Source organism: Mandrillus leucophaeus, unplaced genomic scaffold (assembly GCF_000951045.1).
Source record: "Mandrillus leucophaeus isolate KB7577 unplaced genomic scaffold, Mleu.le_1.0 Scaffold231, whole genome shotgun sequence".
NCBI classification, from domain to species: domain Eukaryota; kingdom Metazoa; phylum Chordata; class Mammalia; order Primates; family Cercopithecidae; genus Mandrillus; species Mandrillus leucophaeus.
The window spans coordinates 3,167,621-3,183,911 of record NW_012102377.1 but is presented as its reverse complement, the minus strand read 5'-3'; the positions used below and the strand labels follow the sequence as shown (position 1 = coordinate 3,183,911).

Here is a 16,291-nt window from a genome sequence, read left to right as displayed (position 1 = left end):
AATAAACATAGACAGAAGGAACAAAAATTTTAAATCAACATTAATCAAAGACCATAGTAATACTTGTGGCTGTCAACACCTACCTCAGCCTCCCAAGCAGCTGGGAGTACAGGCACGTGCCACTATGCCCAGCTAATTTATTGTATTTTTAGTAGAGATGGGGTTTCAGCATGTTAGCCAGGATGATCTTGATTTCCCAACCTTGTGGTCTACCTGCCTTGGCCTCCCAAAATGCTGGGATTACAGGTGTGAGCCACCACACCTGGCCATTTTTCTCTTTATTTTTTGTTTTGTACTGTCTTTGAAATCTAACATGTGTTTCACTCTTCTCACCACATCTCATGCATTTCAAGTGCTCTATAGCCATATGTGGCTTAGACTCTAACCTGTATGTGGCTTAGAATAACAATTTTATACTAGTTCTAATACAGAAAAATAAAGTTGGGAGGATAAAATGTGAAGTAAAGAGAGGGCTGGCTGGGTGTGGTGGCTCACGCCTGTAATCCTAGCACTTTGGGAGGCTAAGGTGGGTGGATCACTTGAGCCCAGGAGTTTGAGACCAGCCTGGGCAACATAGTGAGATCCTGTCTCTATAAAAATGAACATAAAAAAATTAGCTGGGTGTGTTGGCACAGGCCCATAGTCCTAGCTACTCAGGAGGCTGAGGCGGGAAGATGGCTTGAGCCCAGGAGTTCGAGGCTGCCCTGAACTACGATCGTGCTGCTGCATTCAGCCTGGTCAATTGACTGAGACCCTGTCTCTAAAAAATAAAATAAAAGCAAAGTGTAATTATCAAAATGAAGAAATTAACATTGATATAATACTGTCCACTAATATACAGACCTCGTATGAGTTTACTAGCTTTTTTTACTAACGTACCTTTTCTGTTCCAGGATCCCACATTGCATTTAGTTTTTGTCTCCTTAGTGTTCTGTAGTCTGTGACCATTCCTCAGTCTTTCCTTGCCTTTTGTTGCCTTGACCCTTTCGGAGAGTAGTAGTCAGTTATTTGGTAGACTATCTATCAATTTTGGTTTGTTTGATATTCTGTTATGACTGGAATGAAGTTACGTGTTTTTGGTAACAATATTACAGAAACGATTTTGTGTCCTCAGTGAATCGTACCAAGGGGTTCATGATGTCAATAATTCTTATCATATTAACCTTGGTTATTGGTCAAGGTGTGATGTGTAGAGCTTCTCCACTCTAAAATTACTATCTTTTGTAGTTAATGAGTATCTTGGAGGGGATACTTTGAAACTGTGCACATCCCCTGTTTCTCCTCAAACTTCTGCCCACTAATTTTTTTATCCATTGGTAGATCTTGACAGCTACAGATATTACTATGGTCTTTGATTAATGTTGATTTAAAGTTTTCCTTCTTTCTGTCTACATTTATTGTTTGAAATATTTTCTTCCCCCCTCCCCCTCCGAGACAGAGTCTCACCCTGTCTCCAGGCTGGAGTGCAGTGGTGCAATCTGGGCTCGCTGCAACCTCTGCCTCCTGGGTTCAAGCGATTCTCCTGCCTCAGCCTCCCGAGTAGCTGGGATTACAGGTGCATGCCACCACGCCCAGCTAATTTTTATATTTTTAGTAGAGATGAGGTTTCACCATGTAGGCCAGGATGGTCTCGATCTCTTGACCTCAGGTGATTCACCCGCCTGGGCCTCCCAAAGTGCTGGGATCACAGGCGTGAGCTACCACTCCCACCCTATTTCTTGGAATTCTTCTGTAATGAAGAGCTGTTCCTTCTCCCTATATATTCAATTATTTAATGATTTCAGTATGGACTCCAATATTTATTTTATTCTATGGGATAAAATCCAATGCTGTGATTATTTATTTTGTTGCTAACATTGCTCTAGCTTTAGCCATAAGGCATTCTTCAGACTGGCCCCTGTGTTCCTTCAAAAAGTCCCCATCTTTATTTGAGCACTTCCTTACTTTCAGACACCACAAGGTATTCCACGTTCATATTGCGTGTTCCCTGTCCCAGCCCTGGAATCATCCACTTCTCTAAGGATCCCTGGTTCCTATCGGAGCATGTTAGAGGATACAAGATCTGGTACTAGGTATGCCATTGCTAAGTGGAGTGTCATTGTTTCTAGGACTTCTCGGCAGATAAGAGCTAGGACATACGTGTATGTGCACTAACTGATGAAGTAGTATATAATCAGATGTAGGATCTATATAATACAGATGTACATCAATAATACAGTTGTAGATCTGTATTATTGTATCTCTCTGCGTATGTCTATGTTAAAAACCATGAGTTTATACTGATACCTCTGATTCCAGTCCAAACACCATGATCATTCAGCCTTTTTTATTTGTAACATTGTTCATCTACAATATATTTATACTTACTCAGTCTATGAGTTTCAGACTAGGTAACCCATAATACCTCTGTGAGAAACACATTTACTGACTAGATTTATATTCATTTTATGTTCATTTATATTCAGCGTTTTTTGTCTTTAGCCTTTGAGCATCCTGTTAAGATACTGGTAGTTCTTTTCTTTCCCACCCCCTTTACTATGGTTTTGTTAGTAATTTGTAGAACACTCAGACTCATTTTTTTAGTGATTGTGTTCCATTTTTGGATTCGCCCCACATCCTGATTAATTTTGTTTATAGTCTGGGTATATGAAGGGCCTGTGAAATATTACCATCATTCTAGGAGTCAGAACTTAACAAAAGATAAGCTTAGAGAAATGTCACTTCCTTCTCATCCTTGCTCCCCGGCCATTTCCATTTCCTCCTCCTTTCTGCCCCCTGCCCATCCAGTCTTATAGATTATCAGTTTCTTTAATTTCAGGCCTATTCTTTCTGGATTTCTTTTGCAGCAATGAGCACACACATGCTATTTTCTTATACCTCCTTTTTTTTTTTTTTCGTGAAGAGTTTCGTTGTGTAGTTACTCTTTGGCACTTTTTCTTTCTTCTCTTTTCTGTGTGTGTGTGTGTGTGTGTGTGTGTGTGTGTTTTAAGACAGGGTCTTACTCTGTCACCCAGTCTGGAATGCAGAGGTGCAGTCTTGGCTCACTGCAGCCTCACGCACCCAAGCTCAGGTGATCCTCCCACCTCAGCCTGCTGAGGAGCAAAGACTAGATATGTGCTACCATGCCTGGCTATTTTTTTGTTGTTATTGGTAGAGACAGAGTTTTGCCATGTTTTCCAGGTTGGTCTCAAACTCCTGGGCTCAAGTGATCTGCCTGCCTTGGTCTCACAAAATGCTGAGATTACAGGCATGAGCCATTGCACCTCACCTGATTTTTTTCACTGAGAGTGTGTCCTGGAAACCACTCCATATTAATTCATATGTATAAATGCATATGTAGTTTTGTTAGATAATATCAACTTTTCATCCAGGAGAGGGTTGTACCAATTTGAGTTACCACCAACAATGTGTGAGGGTGCTTCTCTCACAACAGTCTCACCAGTAGAATTTGTTGTCTTATTTTAAAAAGTTTTCTGATCCCATAGGTGAGAATTGTTTTTTTCAGTATAGTTTTAATTTGCATTTCTCTAAGTGTGAGGTTGCACTTTTAAGAATGTGTTTAAGAATCATTTTAATACCTTTTACTATGAATTATATATATGTTCATATCTCTTTCCCATTTTTCTATATGGTTTTTGGTCCTTTGTCCTCAATTTTTAGGAATTCTTTGCTCATTAGCTTTTGTCCGTGGTATATATTGCAATTATTTTCTCCTAGTTTGTCAATTGTCTTCTGACTTTGGTGTTTTTTGTCATGCAATTTGTTTTTCTTTTTATATAGTCAAATTTATCAATCTATTGTTTATTGCCCCCAGATTTGGAGTTACAAAGTCTTTCCTTACACCAAAGTTAAAGAGGAACTCACCCGTATTGTCTTCAGGTGCCTGTAGTGTTTCATTTTTTTACATTTAGATTCTTGGTCCATTGTAGTTTATTGTAAGAATGTAGCTTTACTTTCTTCCAAATGATTACCTATTTGTCTCTGTACTATTTATTTAAAAGTCTGTCTTAACCTCAGTAATTTGAGATGCCACTAATGCTGAACTTTCTGTTTTATTCTATTTATCTCTTTGCCTATTCATGTGTTACAGGCGTCTTTGAATCACCTTTCTAAAAACCAGTTTAAAAATTTTCAGTACACTTTATACCCACCAGGATGACTAAAATAAAAAAAGATAACAAATGTTGACAAGGAAATGGAAAACTTGGATCCTTCATGCATTGCTGGTGGGTAAGAAAAACGCTGCATCTGCTTTGGAAAACAGTTTGACAGTTGCTCAGAAAGTTAAACAGTTACCATAAGACCAAATATGTCACTCATAGGTATATACCAGAAAAAATGTAAACATGCCCAAATAAGAACTTATACATGGTTATTCATACCAGCATTATTCATAATAGCCAGAAAAGTGGAAACAACCCAAATCTCTGTCAACTGAGGAATGGATAAACAAAATATGCCATATCCATGCAAGGGAATATTATTCAACCATAAAAAGGAAGTACTGATACATGCGACAACGCGGACGAACCTTGCAAGCGTTATGCTAGGTGAAAGAAGCAGATAAAAAAGACCACATGTTATGTGATTTTGTTGATATGAAATGTCCAGAATAAGGAAATCCTAGAGACAGAAAGTAGATTACTGGTTGCCAGGGGTTGGGGAAGGGGAGTAGAGAACAACTTAACGTGTATGAGACTTATTTTAGGGGTGATGAAAATGTTCTGGAATTGGATAGTGGTGATGGTTGTACAACTTCATAAATATACTAAAACTAATTAAATTATACAGTTTATATTTATTGAGAGAGATTCTCCTTCTGTCGCCCAGGCTGGAGTGCAGTGATGTGATCTCGGCTTACTGTAATCTCTGCCTCCTGGGTTCAAGCGATTCTCGTGCTTCAGCCTCCCAAGTAGCTGGGACTACAGACATGTGCCACCATGCCTGGCTAATTTTTTTTTTTTTTTTTTGCGACGGGGTTTCACCGTGTTTAGTAGAGATGAGGTTTCACTATGTTGATCGGTCTTGGACTCCTGAGCTCAGGAGATCTGCCTGCCTCGGCCTCCCAAAGTGCTGGGATTACCGGCATGAGCCACCACACCCGGGCAAATAATACACTTTAAAAGAATGGATTTTTTGTTATATGAGCTGTATCTCAACTGAAAAAATATTTTAAAGGGGGAAAATATTGAAAGTTCATGCTTTTGTTAAAAAAATGTTCATTGGATCTGGCTTGAGCTTAAGGTGCACAGGGTTGGAGATGCCACAGACCCATGACCCAGAACTGCTGAGAGGTAGTGAATAGTGGCTCTTCAAGTGTGCAATAAGAAAATGGCCTCCAATTAAGCTACATTGCAAACAAGGGGAAAAAAACAGAAAGGAAAGAGTAAAAACGTTAGAGAATTTGTGGTGGAAAAAGTAGTAGATTGATACGTAGTGAAAGGGAAAGTGGCTATTTCTTCAAGTGGAAGGAATTTACAGATGCTACAGACCTGCAGATCGAAGAACATCGTGAAACAATGCTTGGTTACCTGAAGAAAATTTAGATTCTCCAGAGTTAATTGAAGCATTTATTAATTCCCAAATTAAGTAAAGAAAAGAAATTACAAAATACTGTATCTCACAGTAAATCTGATGACAGCGAATCCAAGAAGGAAAAAGATGCTGCTGAGAAACCAAGAGGGCTTGCTAGAGGTCTTAATCCTGAAAGAATAATTGGTGCCACAGACAGCAATGGAGAATCGATATTTCTCATGAGATGGAAAGATTCAAATGAGGCCAACTTGATGCTGGCAAAAGAGAAAAGTGTGGATTTTTCTTAAATTGTAATTGCTTTTTATGAAGAAAGACTAACTCGGCATTCTTGTCCAGAAGATGATGATGATGGTGATGATGATGATGTGTGTGTGTATAATATAAAATATAAAATCTGGGTCTTGGTTTTTCATTTACTAGTGTGAAGAAATAACTACATTGTAATGAAAATCAAGTTTGATATGTTCATTTTCAAATGGTGTTGGGAGAGTTGTTGGGTTTGTTGTTGTTTTTTCATCAATAGCACTGGTTACTTTGAACAAAGAAACAAAAGCTCTCTGTAGTTGCTTCCTTTATCAGTAAAGAGCATTCGATACCATGGTATATTATTTCCTCTGCAGTACAGAACAGATTTTCTAAATGTTGGGGGAAATTCTCATAGTCATTAATCATAACTTGGCTTCTCATAAGCCTGAGGATCATTCTGGTTGTTTTGTTTTGTGTATGTATATGTAAATGGTTTTCTTTCTTTTTCTTTAAACAATTGCCAAAACAAAAGTCACAGGGAAGCCCATGTTTCTAATATGCAATCATTCTGAGCAACCCAAGGGATAAGTCACTTCCAGGTAAATTGAAAATTTTCCTGAAGCCATGTGTATCAAGTGAAATAAATGATTCTAATTAGTCAGGCAATTTAAATTGATAATTTAAAAGCATTTCTATCTAAAAATGCAATGGTTTGTTAGCAAAATTCCTTAAAGAAAAATTTTATTATTGCCAACAACCCAGCAGCCTCCCTATCCAGGATGAGGAAACTAGGAAAATCCTAGTACGTTTTAATTAAACAAGACAGTTAAATGGGCATTTAAAAAGATTCTTTTAGTGAGCCATTTTTTTTCTTTCTTTTTTGTTTTGAACTTTTATTTTAGGTTCGGGGGGTACATGTGTAGGTTTATTATATAGGTAAACTGCATGTCATAGTGGTTTTGTGTACAGATCATTTCATCACCTGGGTAGTAAGTATAGTAGCTGATAAGTGGTTTTTTTTGATCCTCTCCCTCCTTACACCTTCCACTCTCAAGTGGGCCCTAGTGTCTGTTGTTTCCCTCCTGGTATCCATGTATTCTAGTTGTGTATCCCTCACTTACAGGTAAGAACATGTAAGTTGAAATCCCTGTTGCTACATTGACTAAAAGGTCATGATTCATGGAATATCTAAGATGTGGCTCATGGAAACTAATCAGATGGTTACAGATGTTGGCAGTTTAGGACCTGCAGCTGTAAATGAGTGAACAAACTCTTGTAATCTAATCCAGTGGTCCCCAACCTTTTTGGCACCAGGGACTGGTTTTGTGCAAGACAATTTTTCCACAGATGGTGGGGTGTAGTTGGGGGTGGGAGAAGAGGATAGTTTTGGGATGAAATTGTTCCACCTGAGATTACCAGGCATTAGTTAGATTCTCAAGAGTGGCAATATAGATCCTAGATGCCTCACATGTGCAGTTCACAATAGGGTTTGCACTCCTACAAGAATCCAATGCTGCTACTGATCTGACAGGAGGTGGAGCTCAGGCGGTGATGCTCGCTCTCCTCCACACACCTCCTACCATGAGACCCGCTTCCTAACAGGCCACTGACCAGCACCTGTCCACAGCTGGGGGGTTGGGGACCCCTGATCTAAACTATTGACTCGCATGTTTTTTCTTTACCTCAACTCATTCCTCACATGTACGCTCAGTCTTTTCAGTATTTGTTTTACTTGTTCAGCAGAAGCCAGGAAAAACAACTTGGTATTAATCAGAATGTTATCCAACTGTATATCGTTTATTATTTAAAATACTGGTGAACGATGGTCAATACATAGTTTCATAGTTTTATACTCCTTTAAACAATTCAGACACTTCCAAAGAACGTGATAAAAAGTAAATCTCTTTCTACAAAATCAACTACTAAAACATTTTTTTGTGAGTTTTGCCAGTAATGTATTTTTATAATGCCAGTATTTTCCCTTTTAAATATAAATGTAGGTACGCTCTACATTCTGTTCAGCAACAATGTATCTTAGTCATCTTTCCCTAATAGTATCGGCATGGCAGTTTCATTTTTTTAACAGCTCATACTGATAGATGGTTAAATGTATTTTAGTTCATTTTGCAATTGAAAACAATGCTTGGAGACCATTCTTTTTTACGTATATGTTTGTGAATCAGTGGGGTTGTATCTATAGGATGATTTCCTAATTAAGAAGTTGCTTGTTTGAAGGAATTGTACATGCCATTTATTTGGATATATTTTTATTTTATTTAGATTTTAAATATATTAAAAAATCAAAAGGTACAAAATGTATATATCAAGGGTCTCTATTCTTCTCTGTCCATTAGGCACCAAGGAATGAATGTTACTAATATCTTAGATTTTTTTTCTGCAAATATTTTATGATGTACAAGTAAAAGCATATATGTTTAAGATGTGCTAGCATATTGGTATGTATTTGGATTTTGAAAGCTATTGATAACTTAAACCCCAGAAATGTTGCCTGAACACTGAGTTTATTATCTCCTTCTTAAGTATTTTCTGGTACATACAGAATCAAGAACTCTCCAGATTATTTAAGTTGGCCTAAATTTTAAACCCATTTGAAAAAATTGCAGCATCAGTTGGGCCTTAGAAATCTTCAGCTTTGTTTGTAGTTTGGTGGGTGCTTGTTGTTACAATGGTCTCTTTGGCTCTGGTGCATACAGATTTGAGAGGCCCAGGACGGCAGGGGCTCAGGAACCCACCAGAGCTGGGCAGCAGCAGAACCCAAGTCTAGATATGGTTAGCTCCTAAAATTGAAGAAGTGAGGTTGGATCATTGCATGTGTCTTGGTTAGAAGCTACATTCAAACTGGTTTGGCAAGAAAGAGAATTTATTGTCTCATATGACTGAAGACTCCAGAGTTTGATTCAGTTGCTCGCTCCAAAGCTGTCTTCAAGAGTCTGTCTTGCCTCTTAGTCCTTTGTGTGAAGAAATAATTACGTTCTAATGAAAATCAAGTTTGATATGTTCATTTTGAAAGTGTTGTTGGGAGAGTTGTTGCGTTTGTTTGTTTTCATCAATAGCGGTTTGTGGTTATTTCTTCTTTCTGTTAGTTTCGTTTTTAGACAGGCTGCCTTTCAGTTAAGGCCACCAGAACCTTCAGGCTTACTTTCTGCCAATTTGTCAATCTCAGTCAAAGAGGATGCCTCCTCCCAATAGTTCAGTACAAGTCCTCCTAGTGTGTCTTAGTGACCTGACTTTGGTCACATGTCCTCTATGAACCAATGAATCACTAGAGCCAGAAGAATGGAATGATCTGATTGGTAAGGCCCTGGCCAGGATTTAGCCCCTGGAAGAGGGTATGGGACAGAGCCAGAAGAACAGAATGATCTGAGTGGCCAGATCCTGGTTAAGTGTTAGCCTCTGGACCTGGGCGTTGGTGAAGTGGTAGAGAATGTGGTTGTCACAGGGGTGTGTGTCTGTCTTTCTGGTGTTCACACCATCAAATCAGGTAAGGCTGAGAGAGAGGAGGTGCTTTCTCAAAGGAAAACTGGGTGGTTCTCAGAAAAAGGGAGAATGGATACTGACGAGACAAAAAAATAAGTCTAATTTGTTGGCGGTTTTCAAATTTTGCTTCCTTATCGCCTTAAAGAATTTTGAAAATCTGTGTACCTCTCTGTAGGTATTTAAGTTGACATGTGGAATTTTGTATAATTTTGTACACATGGATATTTTAAAATAAAACTGTTAATTCACTTCTTTACTTGTATTTAATAGAATGGAAATGACGTCCTTCCAACGTTTCTGTGATTGTAAGGCTGTAAGCGTTACTTTTTTTCTGGATTGAATTATTACTAATTATCAATATGAAGCTTATCAAAACAACATAAATATAGTAAAATTTCTATAATTGTTAAACATAAAAATAAAATTCTGGGGGGAAGTAGGTAAGGATAGATTATGTAGTGCCTTTTAAAAGAGGTTTTACAGGTATCAGTTAGTTTTAATTGTCCTTTGGGTTGATACCTTGGAGGTGAGGAGTTTTTAACCTCCTTTGGGGCAGTATATTATAGTTATGCTGTGTCAGCATACACTTAGGGACTTGAAACAACACCCATTTATTAGCCCACAGTTCTCTAGGTCAGTAAAGTGACATGATGTGACTGAGTTTTCTGCTCAGTGTCTTGCAAGGCTGAAGGTGTTGGCTTTGACTGTGTTCTCATCTGGAGTTCTGGGCCGTCTTTTAAGCTCACATGGTTGTGGAAGAATCCAGTTCTTTGCCGTTGTCGATTGAGATCCCAGTTTCTCTGCTGGTTACTAGCTACAGGCTGCTCTGGTTATCAGCCAGAGGCTGCTCTTGGCTTCTGCAGGCCACACACATTCCTTGTCCTGTCTCCTGTATCTTCAAAACCAGCAGAGGAGAATTTCTTGTGCATCAAATCCCTCTCATACTCTGAATCTCTGACCTCTAGAACTTTAACCTTTAGGACTCATGTGATTAGATCAGGCCTCTCTGGATAATCTCCCTATATTAAGGTAAACTGATTTGGGACCTTTGTTTCATTTGCAAAGTTTCATCACAGCAGGACCTAGGCTAGTATTTGATTGAGTAACTGGGAAAAGGTGTGGATGCACAGCAGGTCAGAAATCTTGGGGGCTTAGAATTCTGCCTACCACAGTGAGATTCTCGATGGGCAGGAAATATGACTTAATTTTTTTTTTTTATAAAGTGGGAGAAGGGCAGTTGCCTTCTCAGGAGGTGAATTTTAGGAAAGCTTACATATGGAAGTTGGAGATTAGGCATTGATTCATTTAACTTTCTGTGCCCATTTAAGCCTGTGTACCCCCAGGGATATACCTGTTTCATTCTGCAAACAGTTGCATCTGTGACCACAGACATACCTTGATGCTTGGCAAATAGATACATCAGAGCAGCAAATGGAGTTGGCATCCAGGGAGTTGGGGCTAGGAGGGTGGTAACAGTGACAACAAAACAGCCCCTGATGCCAAAGCAATCACTGCTTTCATGTCCTGTCTCCAGGCAGACTTTTCTCCTGGAAGAATATTTTGTTTCCTCTCTAGGGAATAAAGAAATCTGAAGTCACAGCTTGATGTTATCCTTACAGCTGTAACTGTTGCCTAGTAACAAGATTCCCCCTCTCCTTGCTTGTTACCAAGGAGAGGGGAGAAAGGTAGAGAGAAGCGCACTTCTGAACCTCTTGAAAGCTATTGTCCTTCCCACTCTCCACAGAACTCCTTGCTTCAGGGAGTTGAGTGGACTACCTGAGGCTAGCAGTTGAGGCTCCACAAACAGAGGACCCTAGTCCTTTTGCCCTGGGCTGCTTGGGAGGAGATTGAGAAGAAGAGCACTCATGGGGACATCTTATGGTAGGAACCATGACAAACCCCCCTTCTCATTTTGGCCTGCCCTAGGACAAACAGAGGATGTGCAGATGCTCCTGCGCTTTGGGGCAGATCCCACTTTGCTGGATCGACAGTCTCGGTCTGTTGTGGATGTCCTGAAGAGGAATAAGAACTTCAAAGCCATCGAGAAAATCAACAGTCACTTGGAAAAGCTAGCTACGTGTTCTAAGGACCTATCAGGTACAGCTTCCAGTGTATTAACTTTTGGGGGCGATAAAACTGGTTCTGTGACATTAGATACAAATCCGTTTATCTCTTTTTGGTATATATATGGAAGTGAGACCTACCAATCTTTGGAAAACTTGTTTGCTTTTTTTTTTTTTAAAGGTAGAATGAGACAGCTCTTATTTAGAGAGATGCTATGACATTCTGGGAACTTTTCCAAGTCCACCTTTGGACAGTGTGGGCGATTTTTTTTTTTCCCATGCATGTACACAGCAAAAAAAGGAAAAAAATTAGAATATGAGATAACAAAAATGAAGTCTATTCCTTAGAAACAATTATGGCCAACAATTTAAAATACGCATATGTCTCTATTTCTTGTTTATCAATTTTGGACAGCATCTGCTGACAAGACCACATAAAAGATGAAGTGCTTGGCTGTGTCAGTCCCATTTGTTGGGTTTTGTCTAGTAATGCTATTTGTATTATTTATATTCTATTTCTTAACTCTTGAGATTTTCATGCTTCATCTACAGATTGCTTCTAAAAATTGCAAATTAGTGAATGACATTTGCATGGTAGTAAGATTATGTAAATGTTACTTTTTCTACAACTAGTAGCATGGGCAGACCCATAGAAAGGAATCACCAAATGTCCTGAAAACTTTGCTCTTTAAATGTGATACTCTTTAAGCATCTCAGTTTAATGAAACATGTATATATTTTTATACTTCTTGTAGTTCTAACACTCATACATGACTCCTATGGTACTGTTATCCACATAGATTTCCTCCTTGATATGTTGGAGTACTTGGTCAAGTAAGTTTTTCATGGAGGAGGCATAGATAGTAGACTTACAGAATTTTTGAAAATGTCTTTCTTTTATCCTCATATTGATGGATAATTTGTCTGAATATAGGCATTGTTATTTCATCAATAGTAAGTTACACTCCCTGCCTTCCCGCCTGCCAAATTTTAACTTCTTTGAAATGGGAATGTGTTTTATAATCAGTGATATGTCATAGTTTAATGGCAGCCTTTTCTGTTTTGTTCATCAGTATCTATGCTGTCTTAGTTTTATGAAATATACTGTAAAACCTTGTTCCTCATAACTTTGTATAAATTATTTCATTATCTTCTAGCCCCCACTACTACTGATAGAAGTCTGATGTCAGTCTCATTTTTTCCCCCTCTAGAATTTTCTCTGTCCTTGGAGTCCTGAAATTTCCCTATATGTATCTAGATGTGAGTCCTTCCTCATTCTTCTGGCTTGGCATCTGTTGGCCCCTTGCGTTCTGTTTTCTTAGCCCAGAGGAATTATCTTCTGTTATTTTGTTCCCATCCAAGTCTCTTTTTCTCTTTGCCACTGCTATCAAATGGATGAGCTTCTTGAATTTATAATATATGTCTCTGTACCTTTCCCTACCACTCTCTATCTCCTTTTCTCTTCCCAGATCTTTAAATTCGTCTAAAGCTTCTACTTTTATAATTCATCTTGTCCATCACTGCATTTTTTAATTTGGAAAATTATAGTTTTAGTTTTGAGAACTCTTTGTGTTCTGATTGTTTCTTATCTATAGAAGCTTATTCATGTTTTATATTTGCCACATCTTCTTGAATTGCATTTAAAAAAGCAAATAACTTTTTAAAAAAACTTTCTCCTTTCTTCCCTGAATTATTAATGTTACTTTTGGGGTTAGTTGACTCATTTTCTTTTTTTTTGAGATGGAGTCTTGCTCTGTTGCCCAGACTGGGGTGCAGTGATCCGATCTCAGCTCACTGCAACCTCCCATCTCCCAGGTTCAAGTGATTCTCCTGCCTCAGCCTCCTGAGTCACTGGAATTACAGGTGTGCACCACCACACCCAGCTACTTTTTGTATTATTAGTAGAGACTGGGTTTTGCCATGTTGGCCAGACTGATCTCTAACTCCTGACCTCAAGTAATCCACCTGCCTCGGCCTCCCAAAGTGCTGGGATTACTTAAAGGCGTGAGCCACCGTACCTGACCTGACTCACTTTCTTGCTTCTCTTTTGTGCTATTCCTTTTCCCTAATTATCTTCTGATCTTTGGATGGTTTGTATTTATGATTGAAGGACTAGATTGATTAATAGTTATTAGTTGGTTAGCATGCATTTCCTGCAGTTATTTAAATGTGCTTCCCTAGAAACACTCCCTCCCTTGAATGTACAAGTGGGCAGCAAATTGCAGGCAACCTGAAGAGGGCATATGTTGGGGTCGGAGATAGTCTGTCAGGCTGTAGATGATTGCAATTGCCGGAGTGAGAAAAGTTTTATGTGAGGGAGATTAAAGCTGCTTTTTAAAACACTTCTCCCTCAACTCCATTTCCCCGTTTATGTTTTAATTTTTAATTATTTATTTTAAAGGTGTCATTTCTATGAGACTGTGAAAACAGGAGAGAGGGGTAGAGCCCTCTTTTTTTTTCCCCCCTCTTCATGGGTGTTCTTTCAAAGCTTTGACATACTGTGTTTAGTTTTTAAATGATCTCCTGTTTTTAGGAATACTAATTTCTTCTGTGAGGTAGTATAATGAATAGATTATTGTGGAATGCTTTTTGAGAGCTTATGCATATCATCTCAGTTTCAGAATGGTTTCCATGATTTGAGAAACTGCAAGTAGCCAAACAGGTCAGTAAATTTTCAGATTTAAAAAAAACAGCAAAAGAAGAACTACTACTTAGTGGTAGAAAATGGCTGACTTGTTTGCAACATATATATGTATATATTTATGTGTGTATATATATGTTTTTTAAGAGACGGAGTTTTGCTCTTGTTGCCCAGGCTGGAGTGCAGTGGTGCGATCTCGGCTCACTGCAACCTCTGCCTTCTGGGTTCAAGCATTTCTCCTGCCTCAGCCTCCTGAGTAGCTGGAATTACAGGTGTATACCATCACACCGGGCTAATTTTTGTATTATTAGTAGAGACGGGGTTTCAGCATGTTGGCCAGGCTGGTCTTGATCTCTTGATCTCAGGTGATTGCCCGCCTTGGGCTCCCAAAGTGCTGGGATTACAGATGTGAATCACTGTGCTGGCCTGCAAATTTTGTCTTCTTTTAATTTTAATCTCAGTTCTTAGAATACTGTGTATGTTCTATTTAGTGTTAAAGTCTTTGACCTAAGTCATTCGTGTTGGTTTAGTTTTTAAGGTTTTAGGTTTTGTTTTTTTTAGTTTCCTTGTTTAATACAATCCTTGAATATCTGTTTATCCTAAAAATGCTTTGTCTTCTGAGGCAAGGTTCTTGCTCTCGCTTCTCTTCTCTCTCCTTCACCAGTTAAATGTGACCCGGGTTTGGAACCAAGAGAAAAGACTTAGTAGAATCTCAGCGTGTCCACTTTTCACTCATTAGAATTCACCTGTACTTGCTTGGCAGAAAAGCATGCATGAGAGGACTGTGCATTGTTCCAGGCTTGCCATTTGGCTCACCAGGTAGCCTGTGATTGTAGTGGATGCAGTCAAGCCTAAAGCCTTCCATACTCAATGGTAAACTTGTTGGATGTTTGATTTCTGTAAAGTTTTCCAGACCATTGGTCACAAAGATTTTCTTGCTGTGCTAGAGGAATATTGAAAGACTATAGAGAAACGTGAGTGAAAGGTAGTAAAATAAAATCTATAAAGAGGATAAGTTAATCAGGAAGGGCTGGCAAGGTGGAGTCGTATATTTCCCAAAGTATTCTAGGCAGTGGAACTCTTTTTTTTTTGAGACAGAATTTTGTTCTTGTTGCCCAGGCTGGAGTGCAATGGCAGAATCTCTGCTCACTGCAACCTCCGTCTCCTGGGTCCAAGTGATTCTCCTGCCTCAGCCTCCCATGTAGCTGGGATTACAGGCATGCACCACCATACCTGGCTAATTTTGTATTTTTTGCAGAGATGGGATTTCACTGTGTTTGTCAGGCTGGTCTCCAACTCCTGACCTCAGGTGATCCACTCACTTCAGCCTCCTATAGTGCTGCGATTACAGGTGTGAGCCATGGCTCCTGGCCCAGCAGTAGAACTCATGGAGAAGCCTAAAGCCTATGTGAACTCCATAGGTGATGATCTTCAAATGAAATTATATACTGAATATCACTGTTCCTTTATACATCCAGAGAGTTGTACAGAGTTACATGCATACATTTTGTTTCTAAGATTTTACCGATGGCACAAAGTTTAAAGCCCCACTAAGCGGGGGCTGGGGGATCTTTCTAGACCATGTCCATGAAGTATAATTTTCTTAGATGATGGACATGTCCTACACCTATTCTGTCTGATATGATAGCCACTCATCACATGTGACTGTTGAGCAGTTGAAATGTGTGTGGCTCATGCATCTGAAGAACCAGACATTTAATTTTATTTAATTAACTGTAATTTTATGTAAGTTAGTGGCCATGTATGGGATAATGTAGCTTTAGACTTTAGCCCCCAGAAGGTATTTCTATCCAGAACAGTAGCTGAGGAGACTATGGGAGAATCAAAGGAGGAGGTGCAGGGCCATGGGAATGAAGGAGGATCCACTTTGTTTTTATGGACCTTAATCCTTCCCCATCCTAATCCATTAAAGGGACAGACGGAAGCATTATCTTTAGAAAGAGCTGCTGCTAGGGAGCTGTACCTGTGCCTAACATTTGTTTTTCGCATCTATGGTCCTGAGTACAAAATAACATTAGGATATGAGTTGTTTTACACTCAGATGAATGAACATTCCACTTTACAGACCATGATGAAAGATACTTTCTCCCTTGACTCTTCCTCAAGTTTGCTGTACCCATTTTGCTGATAACAGTGGTCCTCATCTCTTCGGATGGGGCTGCTTTGGCATCTAGGTGAGAAATAAAGGGTCTTGCTAAATATTTCTGCTGTTCTCTAAACCAGTGTTTCTCCATCTTAACATGTACATGAATCATTTGGGAGCCTGCTAAAATGCACATTTTTATTC

At 39.0% G+C, this 16,291-nt stretch overlaps 1 protein-coding gene across 2 annotated transcripts in view; it reads left to right on the top strand.

Annotated features, from left to right (window-relative positions):
* Positions 1-16,291, top strand: part of TRANK1 (tetratricopeptide repeat and ankyrin repeat containing 1) — a 117,286-nt gene that overhangs the window by 58,980 nt on the left and 42,015 nt on the right. For both annotated transcript variants that reach the window (XM_011981914.1, XM_011981913.1), the window contains exon 8: positions 11,206-11,376. In XM_011981914.1, the coding sequence (XP_011837304.1) occupies positions 11,206-11,376 (171 nt within the window). The remainder of the gene's footprint in view (positions 1-11,205; positions 11,377-16,291) is intronic.